This window comes from Phyllostomus hastatus, unplaced genomic scaffold (genome assembly GCF_019186645.2).
Source record: "Phyllostomus hastatus isolate PE091 unplaced genomic scaffold, TTU_PhHast_1.1 phas_scaffold_317, whole genome shotgun sequence".
Taxonomy (NCBI): Eukaryota; Metazoa; Chordata; class Mammalia; order Chiroptera; family Phyllostomidae; genus Phyllostomus; species Phyllostomus hastatus.
This window is the reverse complement of record NW_025334023.1, coordinates 5,413,033-5,436,340: the sequence shown is the minus strand read 5'-3', so window position 1 is coordinate 5,436,340 and position 23,308 is coordinate 5,413,033. Positions and strand designations below refer to the sequence as shown.

General features: G+C 40.9%; 1 protein-coding gene across 1 annotated transcript in view; it reads left to right on the top strand.

Moving 5' to 3' along the window:
* The first annotated feature begins 631 nt into the window (after positions 1-631).
* Positions 632-23,308, top strand: part of LOC123805419 (glycerophosphodiester phosphodiesterase domain-containing protein 4-like) — an 80,419-nt gene continuing 57,742 nt past the window's right edge. Inside the window, exons 1-4 of the mRNA XM_045817960.1 lie at positions 632-699; positions 12,122-12,306; positions 14,995-15,098; positions 23,186-23,279. Coding sequence (XP_045673916.1) covers positions 12,136-12,306; positions 14,995-15,098; positions 23,186-23,279 — 369 coding nt within the window. The 5' untranslated portion in view covers positions 632-699; positions 12,122-12,135. The remainder of the gene's footprint in view (positions 700-12,121; positions 12,307-14,994; positions 15,099-23,185; positions 23,280-23,308) is intronic.

The window sequence follows — 23,308 nt, the reverse complement described above, 5'->3', positions numbered from 1 at the left end:
AATGGATAGAAAGTATAATAAGCAGAATTTGTTCAGAGTTAGGGTGTTGCAAAGGAAGGGAGGAATTAAGAACGAACCATTGATTTCTGATTACACCATTTAGTGATTTGGAGCCATAGGAGACCGAGCAGATTTGAAGGGAAACATATTTAGTCCAGGTTAGGGTTTACCGAGTTTGAGGTGTCCACAGCAGGGCATTCAGATGAAGATGACCAGCAGGCAGCTGGATATAAGGGTCTGGAACTCAGAACTGAAGTCAAAGCTAGAGAAATAGGCAGAAGAATCAAAGACTTAGCAAACTGACAAAGCTAACACAAGTCCATTATTTGAAGCAGGCTAGGAAAAAATAAAAGGCAAGAAAAAAATGGTAAAAAAAAATTAGGCAATATATGAACAATCAGGCTACAAAAAATAATGCCTGAACTTAATGATGAGTAAGAACTAAGTTTACACTTGTTACTTCAGTAAGAACTGAAGCAGAACAAAGCAGAGTGCATACTGTAAAAGCACAGTCCAGAAGCGCTGCTCCGTGCTGAGGTTGGGGGCGGGCTTTAAGCCCAGCCTCCTGAACCCCAGGGAGCACCTGAGGCCACGCCCAGGCCACGCCCACCTCTGGCGCGCCCTTCAGCGGCTCCATCTTGAGAGACGCTGGTTTGCGCCAGTGAGAAACCAGATTCGGGTTCAGGCTTTGGCGTCACCGTAAGTAATGTTTCCGCCTCCGAACTTCCCACCGAAGCATGTCCCGAAATGGGAGCTACAGTCATGTTGTCCAGTTGGCGGCGAAACCCAGGGCACGTGGACCAGTCAGGTCGCTGGGGCCGTTGAACCTGGAGTGGTCGTCAGCTGCGGGACTCGTTGGAGGAAGCTGAGACCAAGGGGCTTCCACCTACGCGGGTGCCCCGGGGACAACGTCACCAAGCCCCGCAGACCCCGGGCCTGGCCTGCGGGTCGGCCTCCCCTGAAGTCCCCGCAGGCACGAAGGCACCGCTCCTTGACCTCAGCCCAGCCCGCGGGCTTCAACGTCTGAGAATCGGTGGTGGAGGCGCTCCGGTCCGCTGTGCGGCGGCTGCGGGCGGGAGGCCGCGTCTGGTTCTCGTTCCTGCCTCCTGACGGGCTTGCCCCGCTTCTGCCTCTCAGTAGGCTGTCGGGTGTATGGGCTTGCAGATCCGAGGACAGGTCTGGAAGGGAACCAGTGCCGATTGGTTTCCCCGTGGACTTGGCTGCTCGGCTGGTAGACCCCAAGTTAAAGGACCTGTAGGTGTGGGGGAAGCGGTTGTGGCAAAGGCTCTGGTTAACACGCTGCCTTTCAGTCAGTGTTCGAGCTGTTCACCATCCTCATTCACCGAGCAATTGTTCAAAACATCTTTATTCAGTAATTCGATATTTGCAACATAAACACCAAGTTAGTGTAGTTTCATTATAGTTTCGTCATCAACTGGTCTGAACTTTTTTCTCATTTCCATTGTGATTATTTTCTTTTGATTCATGGGGTTTTATAAATAAAGTAATTACCAAATTTGAATTTTCTAGTTACAGGAATCATTTTCCTACTGCTTTGGCTTAATTGTAATACAATCAGAAAGCATACTCTTAAGGTTTCAATTCTTTTTTTTTTTTTAGATTTTTTTTAATTTTATTTATTTATTTTTTTTAGAGAGGGAAGGGAGGGAGGGAGATAGAGAGAGAGAGAGAGAGAGAGAAACATCAATGTGCGGTTGCTGGGGGTCATGGCCTGCAACCCAGGCATGTACCTTGGCTGGGAATCGAACCTGGGACACTTTGGTTCGCAGCCTGCGCTCAATCCACTGAGCTATGCCAGCCAGGGTGATTTCAATTCTTATATGTTTATTACAGCCATTCTGTACTCGATACATGATCACCTTTTATAAATGTTCCATGTCCACTTGAAAAAAAGGTACATTCTTCTGTCATTGAGCACAGTGTTTTAAAAATGTTTGGCTAGTTTTGTCAATCAAGTTATTAAAATCTTCTATATCCTTGCAGACTTTTTAATCTGCTTATTATATCCTTTATTGAGAGAGATATGCCAAATCTCCCACCATAATTGTAGATTTGTCTTTTGCTCCAATAGATCCCAGGTAGTTGGGTGCCTGTGCATTGAAAATTCTTTTTTTTTAATCGTTTTTATTATTATGGAATGACCCTTTTTGTTTTTACTAATACTAGCTGCCTCAAGGTTGGGTTTTTTGTTGTTGTTCTTTAAAGATTTTGTTTATTTATTTTTGGAGAGGGGGGAAGGGAGGGAGAAAGAAAGGGAGAGAAACATCAGCGTGTGGTTGCCTCTTGCACACACCCCCTGGGGACCTGGCGGGCAACCCAGGCTTGTGCCCTGACTGAGGATCAAACCAGTAAACTTTTGGTTTGCGAGACTGACACCCGACCAACTGAGCCACACCAGTCTGGGCACCTTAAGGTTTTCTCATCTGCTGGTAATAAATACAGTGAGGTAGATTGTATCTTTGGACCCTAATTCTCACCCCTTGTTTAGTTACACCCGATGTGTTCACACCCTTTGCCAAGTAGCTATACAGTGCCCTCCTACCATGTGTAGACCTGCTCTGCTTTTGATTTTGACTTCATGATGTCCCTTGAAGCAAAGGCTTGAAATGGGCTTGCACATGGGAACTTACTTTCTTGGACATTTTCCATCTCATTAGAACATACCCAGGCTAACCTGGTTGAGGGACACATGGAGCACAGCCAGGTCACCCCAGTCATCCTAGCAGAAGCCAGTCTAGATCAGCAAAACCGGTAGTTAGTCAGCTCAAATGTGAGCAGTAAATGCTTGTGTTTATGTGACTGAGGTTTTGTCTCGGTTGGTACATGGCATAACCTGGTAATGAAACAGTACATGTACAAGGTACTGTATCTTTTTCCTTTTGTCTCAACAAACCAAGCTCTTTTAAAGAGCATATGGTGGGTTTTATTTTAATCTAGTTAGACAATGTTGTGTGTGTTTTAAATTGGAACATTTAGTCCACTTACACTGAAAAGGTTATATATATACAGGGTAGAGCAAAAGTAGGTTTACAGTTGTGAGTATGTGAAATGTATATTACAGTAATAAAGCTATTATAATAATTATAACCTGTGTGTATTTTTCCATACAGCAACTGTAAACCTGCTTTTGCCCCACCCTGTATTTAGGTTGATTTTTTTAATACATTTTATTGATTATGCTATTACAGTTGCCCCATTTTCCTTTCACTCCACTCCACCCTGCACACCCTCCCCGACCCACATTCCCTCCTTTTAGTTCATGTCCATGTGTCATAAGTTCTTTAGCTTCTACATTTCCCATACTATTCTTACCCTCCCCCTGTCTATTTTCCACCTACCATCTATGCTACTGATTCTCTGTACCTTCCCCCCCCGCCACTTCCCTGTTGCTAACCCTCCATGTGTTCTCCATTTCTTTGGTTCTCTTCCTTTTCTAGTTGTTTGCTTAGTTTGTTTTTGTTTTTGTTTTAGGTGTGGTTGTTAATAATTGTGAGTTTGCTGTCATTTTACTGTACATGTTTTTTATCTTCTTTTTCTTAGGTAAGTCCCTTTAACATTTCATATAATAATAAGGGCTTGGTGATGATGAACTCTTTTAACTTGACTTTATCTGAGAAGCACTTTATCTGCCCTTCCATTCTAAATGAAAACTTTGTTGGATAGAGCAATCTGGGGTGTAGGTCCTTGCCTTTCATGACTTGGATACTTCTACCCAGCCCCTTCTTGCCTGTAAGGTCTCTTGAGAAGTCAGCTGACAGTCTAATGGGAACTCCTTTGTAGGTAACTGTCTCCTTATCTCTTGCTGCTTCTAGGATTCTCTCCTTCATTTTTACCTTGGCTAATGTAATTATGATGTGCCTTGGTGTGTTCTTTCTTGGGGCCAACTTCTTTGGGACTCTCTGAGCTACCTGGACTTCCTGGAAGTCTATTTCCTTTGCCAGATTGGGGAAGTTCTCCTTTATTATTTGTTCAAATAACTTTTCCACTTGTTGCTCTTCCTCTTCTCCTTCTGGCACCCCTGTAATTCAGATGTTGGAACGTTTAAAGATGTCCTGGAGGTTCCTAAGCCTCTCCTCATTTTTTTGAATTCTTGTTTCTTCCTTCTTTTCTGTTTGGTTGTTTCTTTCTTCCTTCTGGTACATACCATTGATTTGAGTCCCAGTTTCCTTCCCATCACTATTGGTTCCCTGTACATTTTCCTTTATTTCACTTAGCGTAGCCTTCATTTTTTCTTCTAATTTGCAACCAAATTCAACCAATTCTGTGAGCATCCTGATCGCCAGTGCTTTGAACTGTGCATCTGGTAGGTTGGCTGCCTCTGTCGCTTAGTTGTATTATTTCTGGAGCTTTGATCTGTTCTTCCATTTGGGCCATTTTTTTGTTTTGATGTGCCTGTTATGTAGTGAACACCTAAGGGCAGAGCCTTAGGGTGGAGCCTTAGGTGTTCACCTAGGCAGGGCAACCCAGTCGCTGGGTTGTGATGCTGCCTGTGGGGGAGGGGTTTGAGAGGGAACAATAGTGCTTGCTCCACTCTCTGTCGGATTTCAGTCCCTTCTGCCGCTACCCTCAAGCAACCTGGGCCCTTCTGGTGCTGATTCCTGGGTGGGTGGGCTTGTGTACGTTCTAGGACCCCGCGGGTCTCTCTAGTGAACTCTCCTGTGAAGCTGGGAGTCTCTCCCAGCACCTCAACCCCCACAGGTGTTTTCAGTCAGAGGTTTGAGGCTTTATTTCCCCTCGCTGGAGCCCTGGGTTGTGCGGTCTGTCTTGCTCCCCAGTTTCACCTGGTTTATTTGCATGCAAATGTGGGACTACCTGTTCTGCCAGCCACATTGCACGCCTGGGGTCTGCAGGCCACCGCTTTTTTTGCCGAGACCTCTCTCAGCCCAGCCCTACTACTGGTCTGGATGAACATGTGTATTTTAACTCCTTGGTTGTCTGACTTCCATACAGTTCAAGTTTCTGTCAGTACTGGTTGTTTTTTGTTTCTAAATTGTTGTTGTCCTTATTTTGGTTGTGCAAGGAGGCACAGTGTGTCTACCTATGCCTCCATCTTGGCCAGCCTGTATTTAGGTTTAAATCAGACATTTAGTATTTGCTTTCTATTTGTTCTCTGTTCTGTGTTCTTTTTTCACTTTTTTATCTTGCTTTCTTTTGAATTGAGTAATATTTATGATTTCATTTTATCTCCTTTTTTGGATTTGTATATACATACACCTTTTTTCAGAGATTACAGTTTATATTATACATCTTTAATTTATAGATTCTCTACCTACAAGTAGTTTTATGACACTACACATACAGTATGAGAATTATCCAACAGTACACTTTCGTTTCCCTGTTCTCTGAGCATTTGTGGTCTTACATTTTACTTCTACAGTTGTTATAAGCTGCATTATTCATTGTTTTTATTTTTTGCTTCCAATATCAGTTATCTTCTGAAGTTATTTTACAAGTAAGGTAAACATTATTTTATATCTACCCATACATATGATATTTCCAGTATACCCACTTTCTTTATGTAGATGCACATTTCTACTTGATGCCTTTCCTTCATACTGGATGGGTTTCTTTAACATTTCAGCAGTGTGAGTTTCTTGGTGATTAATTCTTGCAGTTTTAAGTATCTGAAAATGTCCTTATTTAAGCTTCACTTCTAAAAACTTTTTGCTGAGTGCTGAATTCTAGGTTAACATGTTTTGTTTTGTTTTCTTAAATTCTTTAAAGATGATGCTCCACTCTCTTCTGGCTTGCATTGTTTCCAAAAAGAAGTCATTCTTGCTTAGGGAATGTCAGGAAGGTTCTTATCTTTGTTCCTGTACATGTAATGTCTTTTCTCTCTGGCTGGTTTTGAGAATATTCTCTACTGGTGTTTTTAAGCATTTTGCTTATGATATGTCTTGTAGGTTTCTTTATGTGCCTTTTTCTTGGGGTTTGGTATGCTTCTTAGGCCTGGCAGTTTATGGTTTTTATCAAACTTGAAATTTTCCAGCCATGCTTCAAATATTGTTTTTGTCCCTATTTTTTGTTTTTCCTCTCTTTCAGAGATTTTAGTCACATTTACGTTAAACAGCTTATAGTTGTTCTGCAGCTCACAATTGTTCTCTTCATTTTTTTAAATTTTCAAGTTCTGTAATCTTGTCTTCAGTGTCCAATTGGCTCTTAATGCCAACAGTGTATTTTCCTTTTCTTTTTTTTAAAGAATTTGTTTATTTTTAGGGAAAGGGAGAGAGAAAGAATCGGAGAGGAACATCATGTGTGGTTGCTTCTCGTGCACCCCCAACTGGGGACCTGGCCTGCAACCCAGGCTCATGCCCTGACTGGGCATGATGACCCGATGACCCTTTGTTTCACAGGCTGGTGCTCAATCCACTGAGCTACACTAGCCAACAGTATATTTTCATCTCAGACATTATATCTTTCATCTTTAGAAGTTCAATTTACACCTTTTAAAAATATTTGCCATGTCCCTCCCTTCACATGCTTATTTCCCTCTGGTGTCTTGAACATATGGGATATAGTTATAAATATGCTTCATTGCTCTTGCCTACTAATTCTGTCATCTGAGACATTTCTGAATTGCTGATTGACTTTTTTCTGTCTGTATGGGTGGTATTTTCTTGCATTTTAAAAAAATGTGTCTGATAATTTTTTCCTTAAATTGATTTATCACTTTTTTCAATTGCACTATACATTATATATCACTAGTTTCTGGTGTGCGACATTGTGGTTAGACAACCATATACTTTACAAAGTGTTCCTCCTGATATTTCCACTACCCACCTGGCATCATACATCTCCATTCATCAGGGATATTGACCTAATTTTTGTATTGGATGCTAGGTATTTTGCTTTGTTTGCTGCTTCTCACATTTAAAAAAGCACTCTCGGTCTTTGTTCTTGAGCACAGTCAAGTTACTTGGAAAGAATCTGGTTCTTTTGAAATTTACCTTAAAGCTTTGCTAGGCCAGGTCATAGGAGCCTTTAATGTAGGCTCAAGCTTTTTCCACCACTGAGGCAATTCCCTGCTGAGTGTGCCCGTAGTGCTCTTGGTACTGCCAGTTTTTCTGCTCTGGTGGAAACACCAACATTCCCAGCCTTTTGTGAGCCCTGCAGATTGTCTCACCACCTCCTTCTGTGTGGTTGCTTTTGTAGTTTTAACCACATGAAAGGTAACTTCAGGTAACTTCTCCACAAGCATGTACTGATCAATATTCAGTTGGGGACTCAGGGGAGACACTCTGTCCCCAAACTCTCATTTCTGCCTGTTCTGCTCAGGGATACTGTCAGACTTTCCTTGCATTCTTACTTCCAGTGTTCCATCCTGGAAACTCTGTCCAGACTGTAAAGGGGACATTAGCAATACAGGTATACCTTGTTTCCTTGCACTTCACTTTATTGCACTTTGCACATATTCTCTTTATACAAATCAAAGGTTGTTGTCAACCCTGCATCATTTTTTCCAACAGCATTTGGTCACGTTCTGTCTCTATATCACATTTTTGGCTTAAGTCACTTTCTGTCTCTATGTCACATTTTTGGAATGTTGTTTGCATAATGTTTCAAACTTTGTCATTATTATTATTTATGTTGTGGTATCTTTCATTGTTTTAGGTGCTGAGAACTGTATCCATGTAAGACAGGAACTTGATAAATGTTGTGTGTGTCCTGACTTCTCTTCTGACCAGTCTTTCCCCTCTTTCTCCTTCTTGGGCTTTCCTATTCCTTGAGATACAACAATATTGAAATTAGGCCAATTAATAACCCTACAATGACCTCTAAGTGTTTAAGTGAAAGGCAGAGTCAGGTGTCTCACTTTAATTCAAAAGCTAAGAAATGTTTAGGCTTAGTGAGGAGGATATGTTGAAAGTCAAGTCAGGCTGAAAGCTAGGCCTATTGCACCAAACAGTTAACCAAGTTGTGAATGCAAAGGGAAAGTTCTTGGATGAAATTAAAAGTGCTACGCCAGGGAACAAATGATAAGAATACAAAACAGCCTTATTACTGATATGGGGAAAGCTTTAATGTTTTGGATAAAAGATCAGACTAGCTACAACATTCCACATAAGCCAAAACCTAATCCATGCAATGCCCTAACTTTCTTCAATTTCATGTAGGCTGAGAGAGGTGAGAAAGCTGCAGAAGGGAAGTTTGAAGCTAGCAAAGGTTGGCTTCTGACGTTTAAGGAAAGAAGCTGTCTTCATCACATGAAAGTGCAAGGCGAAGCAGCCAGTGCTGATGTGAATGCTGCAGCAGGTTATCCAGAAGTTCTGGCTGAGATAATTAATGAAGTGGCTATAGCATTACATTGGGAAAAGATGCCATCTAGGACTTGCATAACTGGAGAGAAGAAATCAGTGCCTGGTCTCAAAGCTTCAAAGGACAGGCTGGTGCGTGTTAGCACCTAATACAGCTGTTGACTTGAAGATGAAGCCAGTGCTCATTTACCAATCCAAAAACCCTAAGGCCCTTAAGAATTATGGCAAATCTACCATATCTGTGCTCTATAAATGAAACAACAAAGCCTAGATAAAAGCACATCTGTTTGTAAATGGTTTACTAAATATTTTAAGCCTGCTGTTGAGATCTAATCAGAAAAAAGATACCTTTTACATTATTACTACTCATTGACAATGTACCTGGTCACCGAAGAGCTCCGATGGGGATTAATGTTATTTTCATGCCTGTTAACAAAAAAAAATCTATTCTTCAGTCCATGGATCAAGGAGTAATTTTGACTTTCAAGTTTTATTATTTAAGAAATACATTTCATAAGGCGGTAGTTGCCATAGATAGTGATTTCTGATGGATCTGGGTAAAGTAAATTCTGTAAGGATTCACAAGTCTAGATGTCATTAAGAACAGTCATGATTAATAGGAAGAGGACAAAATATCAGCATTAATAGGAATTCGGAAGAAGTTGTTTCCAACGCTCATGGATGATGTTGACTGGTTTCAAGACTTCAGTGGAAGAGTAACTGCAGATATAGTGGAAATGGAAAGGGAACAGAATCAGAAGTCGAGTCTGAAGATGTGACTGAATTGCTGCAATCTCATGATATAACTTCAGGGGATGAGGAGCTGCCTGTCATGGGTGAGCAAAGAAGGTGTTGTCTTGAGGTGGAATCTACTCCTGGTGAAGATTGAAATGAAACAAAGGATTTAGAAAATTATGTAAACTTAGTTGATAAAAGAACACCAGGATTTGAGAGAACTGACTTCAACTTTGAAAGAAGTTCTACTGTGGGTTTAATGTTATCAAATGGCATTGCATGCTACAGAGAAATTATTTGTGAGAGAAAGAGTCAAGCGATGGGGCAGACTGCACCGTTGCCTTATTTTATGAAATCGCTGCAGCCATGTTAACCTCCAGCAACCACCACCCTGACCAGTCAGCAGTCATCAACATCGAGGCAGGACCCCCACCAGCAGAAAGATTACAACTTGCTGAAGGTTTAAAGATTGTTAGCATTTTTTAGCAATAAAATATTCTAAATTATGGTATGTAGCCTTGACTGGTATGGCTTTAGTGGATTGGGCATCTTCCCATAAATCAAAAGGTCACCAGTTCAATTCTCAGGCAGAGTAGATACCTGGGTTGAGGGCCAAGTCCCCAGTTGGGGGCATGTGAGAGGCAACAGATCAATGTTTCTCTCCCTCTTTTTCTCCCTCCCTTCCTCTCTGTCTAAAAATAAATAAAATCTTTAAAAATATTATTAATAAAGTATATACATTTTTTAGACATAATGCTTGTGTATACTTAATAGACTACAATATAGTATAAACACAACTTCTATATGCAGTGGGAAACCAAAAAATTCACAACTCGCATTATTACAATATTCACTTTATTGCAGTGGTCTGGCAGCAAACCCCCAATATCTCTGAGATATGCCTGTACTCACGTCCTTTGCTTCCCCTCTTTGATGGATTGCTATCCTTCACTGCCTTTTGTCCACTGCCTGAACACTGTTTTTTCATATTTCCCCCAGATTTTTAGTCACTTAAAAAGAGAGGTCACTGCCGTCCCTATTATTCCATTTTGGCCAGAAGTAGATGTTCAGACTATGCAATTTTAACTACAATACTACAGGGCCTTTCACAAAAAAACAAAGTGGAGTACAACAGAAGGTTTTTAGGGGTAGAGACTATTGCCTGGGGTCAGACTGTTAAGACTAAACAGCATTAAAATGAAAAGAACCAACCATATGGGGAAACATATTTGCCAATGATACCTCAGAAAAGGGTTTGCTCTCCAAAATACATAAAGAACTCACACAACTCCATTCCGGGAAGACAAACAACCCAATTAAAAAATGGGCAAAGGACCTGAACAGACACTTCTACAAGGAGGACATACAAAGAGCCCAGAGACATATGAAAAGATGCTCAGCATCACCAGCCATCAGAGAGATGCAAATTAAAACCACAATGAGATACCACTTCACACCAGTGAGAATGGCCATCATAGACAAATGAACAAGCAACAACTATGAAGTTGTGGAGAAAAGGGAACCCTAATGCACTGTTGGTGGAAATGCAGACTGGTGCAGCCACTGTGGAAAACAGTATGGAGTTTCCTCAGAAAACTAAAAATGGAACGGCATTTTGACCCGGCAGTTCCATTGCTGGGACCATATATACCCTAGGAACCCTGAAACACTAATCCAAAAGAATCTATGCTCCCCTATGTTCACAGCAGCACAATTTGCAATAGCCAAGTGCTAGAAGCAACCTAAGTGCCCATCAGTAAATGAGTGGGTCAAAAAACTGTGGTACATTTACAAGATGGAATACTACACAGCAGAAAGAAGGAGCTCCTACCCTTTGTGACAGCATGGATGGAACTGAAGGGCATTACACTAAATGAAATAAACCAGGCGGTGAAAGACAAATGCCATATATTCTAACCTATAAGTGGAACCTAATCAACAAAACAAACAAGAGAACAAAATATAACCAGAGACATTGAAATTAAGAACAAAGTGACAATATCCAGAGGGGAGATGGGAAGGATAATGAAGGTAAAGGGGAAAGGGTTTTCAGGAACATCTACAAAGGACACATGGACAAAATCAAAGGGTGGTAGGATCAAGGGTGAGAAGTGGGGATGGCTGGGGTGGGAGGAAAATGCAGACAACTGTACTTGAGCAACAATAAGAAAAAGGTGAAAAAAAGAAAATAAATAAGTTGTTCTCCACTCTCCTGCACTTTTATACAGTCTCTAAAAGTTCCTAGTATGAGGAAACATTCTCCTATCACAGTGGGGTAAGAAAGCGTGGTAGTGACAGCCAGATGTCCCTCAATATCTGTTTTTCCTTTTTTTACTAGTAAGAAAACCCCTGTCTGCCAGTGACATGTCATATTCAGCTTCTGTGCATGTCCTTAAAATACAGGGAGCACCTTCTCTGTTCCTTCCTCCCCCCTTCTAGTTGGAGTTTGGATACGGATGTGGCTTGAGCAGCTGGTGGGGCCCTGAGAAGGAAGCCCGGGGCTGCAGCAGAGCAGCAAGATGGACAGGGTCTGCGTTCTTAATGACATTAGGAAGCCACATGCCACATCCTTGTTCTTTGTGCCTTTGAAATGTTTTATTGGCAAAAGAAAAATAAACCTGTCTTATTTCAACCACTGCTGTTTTGAATGTTCTTAATCCATTCTTCATTGAGGCTGCCCTCACTGATTCGATGTGGGAGGGGGAAGAAAGGGAAGGGGCAGGCACCATGTGAGAGTCACGTGCTGGTCAGGGATTGTGTTTTTCATATACCTCACCCATGCCTCTGAGTTCTTATGTTATTTTGAGAGCACGTTGCAGTTTAGAAAACATCATGTGATGCTTTCAGCATGTATTAGTTGGCTAGAACAGAGGATATGGTCCTGTTCTAGAGGTGAAAAAACCAAACCTTGAATGGTACAATAAACACTCAACAAGTTAGTGGGAAAGGTGGGATGAAACTCTAGTCTTCTGCACTGAATCCAGTGCATTATTTTGGATTATAATTTTTTAACAAATCACTTATTTTTTTATGGATTTTTCTGTAGAATGGTGGGGTAGGATACATTTAAAGCAGCCACTAGATCCTGATTGTTTTATTTGTAATTCCAGCAACAGGGTGAACCATGCAAAACGAGGACAGGAGGAAGACAAGAAGATGGAAGAACTGTGGTCCATATATAGCAGACCATTGTAACCATGAATGCTATGTCGCCTACATCACTGGCTTATACAGCTTGGAGTGGGAAATCAAACCAGAGAAGAGAAGTAGACATGCAGTCTGCTGCTGCTCTTTGGTACAGAGAGAAGGGGAGGGTATGGGCCACACTTCCTGAGATGTGGGGAGCACGGGCTGGTCCCTGCCACCAAGAGGCCTCTGTAGTCTCCAGAACTGGGCGAGTTCGGGCTCTAGTTCTCCCATGAAAGGTCTGCCACAAGTCTGGAGCCAAAGTTAACCTTACTGAAACATGTGCCTGTTTTCATTTCCTTTCACTTTTATTCTTCACTTGCCTCTTCCTTACTACCTGTTTTATATCATTCATTTTTTATTCACTCACTTTTGTTTTTACTCACTCAGTGAACCTTAAAGAAAAGAGCTTTATCACTGTGGAATCTTGGGCAGGTTAATTAGTATTCTGGTGCTTTAGATTCCTCATTAGAATAATGGAGGTAATAACAATAGGATCCACCAGTAAGGTTTGTTTTGAGGATAGAAGAGGTAATATGAGGAAAACACACTTAGAATTAGGCCTAGCACACAATTAGCATTCAATAAATGTTAGCTATTGTTACTATTTTTGGAGTTACCAAGTTGTGGAAGTGATCTTCCACATACAGAAATCATAGTGCAGGGGTTTCTAAGTGGAGGCAGTAATGTGGTCAGAAGTCCAGGGATAGAGAAGCACAGTGGTGCGTTTGGGGAAAAACAAACAGTGTTGAATTTAATGACATGTAAGTTAAATGGTAAGGGGTAGGGCTGGAAAGGAATATTTTGATCAAATTATGAGACATTTTTATGTCACACTAAAGTATTTAAACTTTATCCTATAAACAATGGGGAGCCTTTAAAATTTTTTGAGAAAGAGTGACAGTAATGAAAAGCAAAATAAGGAAATGTACTTATTCAATAAAAACAATTTTATTAAACACTTACTATGTTCAACAGTGACTAAGACAACTAAGGCATCTGCCTCCTCCCTGCACTTGACATTCTAGTGGGATGTTAGGTAATAAACAATAAGTGAAGAATAAATGATTTCAGATAGTAGTAAATGCTTTGAGGGTAATAAATAGAAGAAATTTTAAAAATGTCCTAGAAGCCCTGGCTGGCATAGCTCAGTGGATTGAGCGCAGGCTGCGAACCAAAGTGTCACAGGTTCGATTCCCAGTCAGGGTACATGCCTGGGTTGCAGGCCATGACCCCCAGCAACTGCACATTGATGTCTCTCTCTCTCTCCCTCCCTCCCTTCCCTCTCTAAAAATAAAATAAATAAAATCTTTAAAAAAAAATGTACTAGAAACTGGGAAGGGAGCATGATTAGATGAGGCCTCTTAGAATGAGGGGAATGTGAGCTGTCCCCTAAATGACAAGGTAGAGCCAGCCATGTGTACGTCTTGGGGCAAAAGTATTCCAGGCAAAAGAACCAGGAAGTACAGAGCTCTTGGTGGAAGTGAATCGGATTATGTTCTAGAAACTGAAAGAAGGCCAGTGTGGCTGGAGTTCAGAAATGGAGTCAGTGTGTAGATTGGGATGAGGTCAGGGGTGGGCCAGGCTTGATCATGTAGGACCTTGTCGGCCACGGCAGGCAGGTTGGATGATATTCTAGGACAACGGGAAGCTTGGGGAGGGTTGTGAGCAGGGGAGGGACATTATCTGATGCATGTTTTTAAAAGTTCACCCAAGTTTTATGTAAAGAATAAGACCTGAGTCAAATCCTATGCTCTTCATCCTCCGGCCCTCAGAAGTGATAGTTCAGTGAGTGCCTGATTCCTGTAATGTCTCTCCTCTTTTTAGAGTAGCCTTTCTATGTTTTCTGTTTTATTTCTTTGTTATTATCTTTCACAATAACCCCATGATTGAGGCAGAGTAGGGATTATGCTACTCATTTTTAACAGAGTAAAAGCAGTGTCCCTAAGAGATGGATTTCTTACTACCATGATACAGAAGTGTTAGGATTAGAACTGAGGTAGCAGCCCAAACCTAATGTTTCAGGAAGGGTTTGGCAACCTCTGGCATGGCTGGTGTGTGCTGTGACTTTTAGTGTAGGCGGTTGTCTTCAAGGCTCAGTTTGAATATCCATCCTGCTTTTGGGTTCACAGATCTGGTCAATATCCCTGCTACTTGTCCTTGTGGCTGTGAGTCAGTTATTTTGCCCCACTGAGCTTTAGTGCTTTCTTCTGCAGAATAACATTAACAATACCTAATATAAAATGCTATACTGAGAAATACATAAAATGAAAGTAGCTTGTCAAGTCCCTAGCATTGTACTAGCACAAAATAGCTACTCAAAAAGGGGAGGCTTATTCCCTAACCTGTATATGGCCCCTCCAGGTGTGAATAAATGATTACATGAACTAATGAACAGTGAGTTAATGAATTACTCAATGAGTGAGTTATTAAAGAAACATTTGGTAGATGGAGAGACGGATGAATTCATCACATAATTGCTGAGAGCCAGCTGCTTTTAAGGAGCTATGTTAGATATTGGCAGTACAGAGGTGTGCAACAGAAGTTCCTTTTCCTCAGAGTAGAAACTGCCACAACAGATACAAACATATAAACTCATAATTTCATTTTAGTGTAATGTGTTACAGTGGGCTCATACAGAATTCCATAGGGGTAAGAAGAATACAGTGTTCAGTGCAGCCCGGGAGAGTAACGCATGGCACTGTGACTGCACAGACCTTTGGCAAGTGTGCACAGGTACCGCTGAGGTAACACGGATCAATGGAGTTTAATTTTACTTCCTTTTTTCTCTTTCCAGAGAGAGCAGTTATTTTACCCATTTTTGGTTATTGCATTTTGCATGTCTGTGGTTTTGCTATTGGTGTGGATAGAGACCGCAAATGACTATCATGGCTTTGACTGGTGAGTTTCACTTTTTGTATTTTCATTTGTGAAAGGGCTTTGTGGTCTGATGGCTGCCTGGGTCCTACCCCAGGTTGAAAAGATCCAGCGGCATAAGAGGGAGGGTGGACAGATTGGACTTTCCACACCTGGTGGGTGAGAGGTCTGACCTGGGGCAGAGTAAGGACGCCCGCACCCTCACCTGCCATGCTCCCCGTCCACATGTGCTCGCTCTCCCACTTAGACCAAGTCTGGTTCAGCGGGGTGTTTCTCTGTTCTTCCAGTGTTTCCAATCCTTCTATTCTGATGACTGTTCCTCATTCTTTTTGTCTGGGTTACTGATGCGTACGCCAGCTGGTCTTCATGATTTCTTTCACTGAACACTGATGTTTCTGTCACACCTCCAGCCTCTCTAGGCACAGCCAGCATTTGAGAGGAGAAAATCAGAAAACCAAGTTGTGTACAATGTCAATAATAAATAATACTAATTATTATTAGTTAATAATAATAGTGTCTGTGTGTCACTTTTCAGCTTTGGAAAGCATACACCCACTCTTTGAAACAGCTATACCATTATTTTTCCCATTCTACAGATGTGGGAATTGAGGCACAGAAAAGTCCCAGAGATAGTCAGTGATAGGAGTTCAATCCAGGCCAGTGATTCTCAAATATGAACAAGCACCAGAGTTCCCTGGACAGCTTGTTACAACAAAAACTGTGGGCCTCCCACCTAGCACCCATGACTTGGCAAGTCTGGGGTAGTACCCAAGAATTTGGATTTGTAACACATTACTGAATTCATTTATTAGTTCTAGCAGTTCTGTGGTGGAATAATTAGGATTTTCTATATCTACTATCATGTCATGTGCAAATAGTTAGTTTTACCTCTTTCCAATTTGGATGGTTTTTATTGCTCTTTCCTACCTAATTGCCCTGGCTAGGACTTCTAATAGTATGTTAAATAATAGTGGCAAGAGTGGGCATACATTCTTGTTCATGATCTCATAGGAAAAGCTTTTATCCCTTCATCATTGAATATGCCATTAGCTGAGGGTTTGCCCCCAGTTTATTGAGATGTAATTGACATATAACATTATATAAATTTAAGGTATACCACATAATGCTTTGATATATGTATATATTACAAAATAGTCATCACAATAAATTTAGTTAACACCTATCACCTCACAAAACTCCAAATTTTTTCTTTGTAAATGACAACTTTTCAGATCTACTCTCTTAGCAACACTCAAATATACTATATAGTATTAACTATAGTCACCATGTTAAATATTTGATTCCTAGAGCTTATTTATCTTATAACTAGAAGTTGTACCTGTTTTTTTTTTCATCCTCACCCAAGTATATACTTATTGCCTTAGGAAGAGAGAGAGAGAGAGACACTGATGTGAGAAATACAATTGGTTTCCTCCCATACACTCCCTGACTGGTGATCAAACCCACAACCTAGGTCTGTGCCCTGAGTAGGGATCAAACCCACAACATTCTGGTGTATGGTACAACACTCTAACCAGCTGAGCCACCCAGCCAGGGTTAAATATATGAGGTCTGTCCAGATAATGTCCAGCTGTTGCTAATGTAACAAGAATGGTTTGTGTGACATCAATGTAACCTGGCAGCCAAAGAGAGTGGACTGGAATGTGCATATGTGAACAATGACAACTTTACTGTACTAGTCTGTGGGGGTGGTAGACACACACTGTTGAGTGAGCATGTGTACTGTGTGGCAGTCACATTCCAAACGACCAAGCAAGTAGAGCAATGAACCTGCATCAAATTTTGCGTTAAATATTCCTTAACAAAAACTATTCAGATAATTCAGAAGGCTTTTGGGATGATGCAATGAATGTAGCATAAATAAAAGTGTGGCACAAGTGCTTCAAAGATGGTCAAGAATCTGTTGAAAGGGATCCAAGTTCTGGAAGACCTGCAACAAGAAGAACACTTGAGAATTTTGAACATGTATGGGTTGCAATCAACAAAGATTGTCAACTGACCATTGTGAGAACTAGAAGCTGATCTAGAGATTCCAAAAACTACTGTGTCCGAGATTTTGATGCAGAATCTTCGTGTAAAATGTGTCATGGCAGAATTCATCCTGTGGCTTCCACTATCAGAGCAGAAGGAAAATCATGCTACAGTTGCTAATGACTTGATTCAAACCACTACAAATAAACTAGATTTCCTCAAGAAGGCCATAACCAGAGATGAATGGCAGGTTTGTGACTATGATCCAGAAACAAAGGCCCACTTATTCCAATGGAAGTCACCTGCTTTTCCACGCCCGAAGAAGGCATGGCAAAGTTGCAAGAAGATCAAGACCATGTTAACTGATATTTGATTGGGAAAATGTTGTCCATCATGAATATGCCCTGCCAGGCCAAACAATTAATGAGTGCTACCTCAGTGTTCTTTGCTGGTTGAAAACTGCAATATGATGAAAATGGCTGCAGGTATGGGCTACTGGGATTGGCAGCTTGATAACGGTAACGCCAGCTCGTGCATCACCTCTACTGCAGAGTTTTTTGGGAAACATCAAATTACCAAGGTGACTCAGCGCCCCCTACAGCCCAGATTTGGCACTGTGACTTCTGGCTTTTCCCAAAACTAAAATCCCTTTTGAAAGTAGGGATTTCAGACCTGGCTGTTGTAGCTCAGTGGATTGAGTGCCGGCCTGTGAACCAAGGCATCACAGGTTTGATTCCCAGTTAGGGCACATGCCTTGGTTGCAGGTCATGGCCCCCAGCAACTGTACATTGATGTTTCTCTCTCTTTCTTCCTCCCTTCCCTCTCTAATAAGTATATAGAATCTTTAAAAAAAACAAACAAAAAAAAGCAAGTAGAGATTTCAGACCCTTGATGAGACTCAGGGAAAGTACAAAGGGGCAATTCCAACAAGGGATTTTTGCAGGGTGTTTTGAACAGTGGAAGAGATGCCGAGAGAACTGTGTGAGGCCCCATGGTGCCTAGTTTGAAGGGGACTGAGTCATCATTGCCCTATGTACAATGTTTCTTGTATCTTGTATCTTCATCAATAAATGTCTCTATTTTTCTTAGTACATAACTGGATACTTTCTAGATAATGATACTTTCATATATATTTTAGTCATATATAAGGGGATACATATACAAATTTTTCTTCTATTCCTCTACCATTGAAAATAAAGTGTGTTAGTAGTATTTAATCTTATATAGTGTACTTAGATCAGAGATTTAAACATCATCCAGTATTCACATATCAGAGTAGACGTAACAGCCTTACACAGACTTCCCTAGAAGCTTCTATGATAAAATAAGTTCTAATCCCTATGATAAATCCATTTCTGATTGATCACAGAGCAATAAAATATTTTTAATCATTTTGAAAAGTTCTCACCCACTATCTTTTCAAATACTGGCTTTACCGTATCTTCTGTTGACATTGGTAATAAAGGAATTCTGTACCCTCTTTTGGAGAGAGCGTTGGTGTGGTTGTGGTTGTGTGAGAGAGAGTTGCACCCTGGTAGAGAGAAAGGAAGATGACTACAGGAGGTGTGTGCAGACATCAAGTTGACAAGAGTGGAATGTTGTAGTGTACTACCTGGGTCAGCTTAGCTAACTGAAGCTGCATTTCCCAGGATTCCATTCTCACTGTGGGATTGGGTTAGGGTTAGTCACAAGAGAAATTCGCATAAAATTTGGAAGTGAGGAGTGAATCAGAAGCCTTTTTTTTCTTTCCCACTCTGTAGACCAGTGGCGGGCCCAGGCATTGCAGCCACCCTCGTGCACTGTCAGAATCTGGTGTTTCAATTAGTGGGCACCGAGCAGCACGTGGGCCTGCATTCTCCCTGCTGCTGCCAGGTCTTCAGGTTCTCCGTGTCCTAGGTCAGATCAGTTGCAGCTCAGTGATGAAAGGTGCCAGGTTCTCCTGCTGGTCACCCTTATCATCAAGTTTGGAGGTAGCGTCTTATGACTTTGTTAAATTAACATTTAACTGGAGCACAGGGTGCTGGATGATGATTCCAAGCTACGAAAATGGTGATTGGGTGGTTCAACAGCAGATCAGAAGAGAAACTGAAACAGAGAAATTTATCACTCATACGTAGTGGAGGAAGTTCACAGTATGCTTTCAGGGACCGCATAGGGAGGTCAGGGAGAGTATAGAGAGAGGCAGGACCTGGGGCACATGCCTTTATTACGGTTCATGGCTGTAGTGCTTCCAGGTTCCTGGGTTAGGGCCAAATTGGCCAATTCAAACTAAAAGTGTAGGGTTTTGTTTATCCCCATGCGGGTCTTACCCAGAGCACATAAGGCATACAGGTTCTGGGGAGCAGAGGAGACTATTGGTCACAAGTCATTTCAGGAGCTTACTTGCTTGTGACTCTTCTGAGGCAAGATAAGGGATCTAGTGTCAGTTTTAGGTCCTTGCCAGCTGCTTGGCCCCCCAAAATAAATGCTTAGACGGCAATACCATGGGCGTAGCTTAGCTAAACTCTCCACGTGGTGATAGGCACAGGTGTCATAGTTTGCATGTGTTCTCATGGGCTCCAGTTGGCCCTCATGCTTCTGGGTCCAGTTCATCTTCGTGGTTTTCCATATTCCCGTAGGTCACGTTCAGTTTTCTTCCCCGGCTGCTGGCCTGTCTGATGTCTGGCAACTTTAGGCCAAATATTGAAAACAGACATAACAGCCTTACATAGCCTTCTTTGGCAGCTTCTATAGTAGCATAAAGTCTAATCCTGCCAATCAATTCATTTCTGAGTAGTTCCAAACCAATACATTATTTTTCATCATTTTGGAAAAGTTCTCAGGTGTTACCTTTTCACATAGTGCTTTTACCCTATTTCCTTTTTTTTCCTTTTTTACCCTATTTTCTATTGCCTCTACTTTTGAGATTTCAATTTTAGGTACATTAGACCTTTTCTCTTTACCCCCTAAGTGTCTCAGACTTTCTTCTGTATTTTTCATATTTTTTCCATGTGCCTCTGTTTTATTCTTGATTTTTTTAATGTTTTGTTTAACAAATCTTTTGGCTTTGTCTTACCTGCTATGAAATCCATTCACTGAGTTCTTAATAGTTGTTGCTACTTGTATTTTTCTTTCTAAAATTCTTAATTGGTCCTGTCTTTAGTAATTCTCTACTGAAATTCTAATTTTATCCCAATCTAAACTTTATTCCAAAAATTTATTTATTGATTTTAGAGAGAGAGAAGAAAGGAGGGAAAGGGAGAGACAGACAGACATCGGTCTGTTGTTCCACTTATTCATTCACTTGTTGGTTGCTTCTTGTACGTGCCCTGACCAGGGGTCACACCCGCAGCCTTGGCGTATCAGGACTCTGCTCTGAGCAACCAAACTACCTAGCCAGGGCCAGTCTGAACATTTTAAGGATAGTTATTTAGAAGTCTGTGTCTGATACCATTATTCTCTAGATTTGCTGAAGATCTTTTTATGTTGTCCATTTCTTCTTTTGGCATTCACTCATGTGGTCTGCTTACCTAGCATGTCTGATTGTTTTTGCTTGAGTACCAGACATTGTATATAAAAAGTTGTATAAGTCATTTGAGACCTTGAATTGTATTCTGTCCTTTCAGAGAGTTACTCTGACAGGTAACTAGGGATATTAGCAAATTCTATTCACCCTAACCCAATGTCACATATCTGGTCTGAAGCTAGGATTTAGTTCCCAGAAGCAGTTTCCAATTTGTGCTTATTCCTAGGCTGTAGCCCTGGAAGATCCCAAATCAAAGTGTATAGTGTTTACCAGATTATTATTATTCTCCTTTTTATTCCTATTGCTGCAAGATGAAGGAAGCCCTCCTCCCTGTCTCTCAGCCACTTCTTCTGAAGAAAAATCACTCCAAATGTCAAGTTATGTCTTTGGATTTCTTCTCTTATTTGGCTCTTGGTCCCATAGTTCCTCACATAGAGCCTTCATTTAGATTTTTTTTTAAAGGTATTGTTCTGTTTTTAGAGTTGTTCTCCTTAGCAAGAGAGAGGTAGAGCAGAGTTTTTATGGTGTGACTGTCACTCTTTTTCCCGCCAAGCGTGTTGTGAAGTTAGACTTGTCTCCTCATTCCATGCTACGTGAAGATTCCCAATGCCTCACTACAATGTGTCTTTTCTTTCTCAGAGTTACTGTCAGCTGACAGTTGGTGCTGATGTAAAGCACTGTGGTATGTAGGCTATGTGTTTTGAGAAGATGCGAGACAGCTGCGTCTCTCAGCGATGGGAAGGGGAAGGAGGGAAGTGGTCCTGGAAGATTTCTTTATGTGTTAGAGCAGCGAGTGTGGATTTAGATGAGGAGGTTGCCCCGAGAAGCCTGTCTCGGTTGAATGAGAACACCTTCATCCGGTAGGGGAGTGTGATGCTGCTGCTGGAGGGATGTGAAATAGTAGTCAAGAGCAGGGAGAAAACTGCTTGGAGAGAGATATGTGGAGTGAGCCTGTCGTACGGATGTCAGCAGCGGTGTGTCCCCAGTTTAAAAAAGGGATAGCTGAGAAAGACTTCTTCAATCCCACTCATGTATCTGCATTTACTTAAATGACTTTTCATTCTTCTCACTTCTGTTTGTTGCCCCACCACTGCCATCAAAAAATGAGTGCAGATGAAGTAGAATATGGAGAGAAAGAGAAGAAATCACTGTTCTGCCTTTGCTTGTATTTTCACACCAGGTGGGTGAGCAAGCACTTCACCTGAGTTTGGTGAGTGAGTTTTGAGCTGAACTAAACTAATAATAATATGTCCATGTGACTAAATATATAAAAGAAGACCTGTTATATAGAAAGGGAGTGAAAAAAATCTAATTCGGCCAGAGAAATGATTAAAAATGGTAGAGGAACTATTAAATGGTAGAGCTTACGTTCCTTTATGACTCAGAAAGCAAAGTCATTATCACTATTTGCTTAAGCTGTTTATTTTTTTGGCTATCGAACATCCTTTTTCTATTCCCTTGTTTCATAGCCTGTTTTATGGTTCACTCAGTATTGTTGTTGTAGGCACCCCCAGCTTTACATTAGCAGTACCTTTGGCTGTATCTAGACTGCTATTAAGTTCATCTTTCATGCTCTTTTTCAAGATATCTATTTTATTGTTTTGATACTCACCATGACTGCATTAAAATATCCTATTTTTATTATTTGGATGTGTGTCTTTTTTTGATTTCTCTGAATATCTTAAATATTTTTATTTTGTGGTTCTATTCTGATAGTTCTATTAATAATATTGAGTTGGGTGCAATTGATTCTATTTATTGACTTATTTGGTTCATTTGTTGGCACTACATTTTCTGATTCCTGATTGTAGACTCATGTTCCACAGAGTACTCTCATCAGCGTCTTGATCTGGGGTGGCTCTCGCCAGGCTGGCTGCTTGTCTGTTTCCTTCTTCTTGGTGTGTCTTATACCCCTGATCAAAGAGAATTTCCTTTCTTATTTTTAATGTGGTTATATGTTCACTAACTTATATATCTTTAAAATATAATTTCTCTGGGTATTATATGGAAAGGAGGAAATTTCTGTTTTCTTGAAATGAAGAATCTAAACTTTTTGACATATATCTAAACCAAGTATAACATTGCTTCTCTTAGTAAATCATTATTAGTTTTCTCCCATAAACTACTTTTGGAAAAGAACATATCAGGACCATTTTAATGGTCCGAATCTCATACAGATGAGAGTAATTAATGTGGTGGCCATGATGGCGTTTATGTAGGAAAACATACAGGCGCATGAACAAAGAACCTGCCAAGCTGGAAAGCACTAACTTATTAAGGAGGTGAACTTTTGGATGACTTTACTCTTTTGGCATTTCAGAATTTCTCTATTATCATATTGATTTCTAAAGAGGACATAATTTTTGAATCTATATTCTCAATAACATTAAAAAATCATACCACTTAATCAGACTCTTGTCCAGCTGCTTATAGGACAAAGTTAAAACCCCTCAGTGATTATCCCCGAAGCTGTTCACAGATGTGTTCCCAAGATGCTTCTCTTATTATCTCCCTTAGTTTTCTTATCCCATGTCTAGTCCAGCCGTGTCCACCATCCTTGACACAGATGTACTACTTTCTGTTATATTTTAAGGACTGAAACATGTTTTTGCAGGGTTGTTTATCTAATTACAAGACACTGGTTCTCATGTTCCCTTCTTTTGCTGAGTTTATTTGGAATCCTGGTTGCCTACTCTTCATTGCTATTGGTGAGTAATGTTCCCCGTTTCTCCCACTC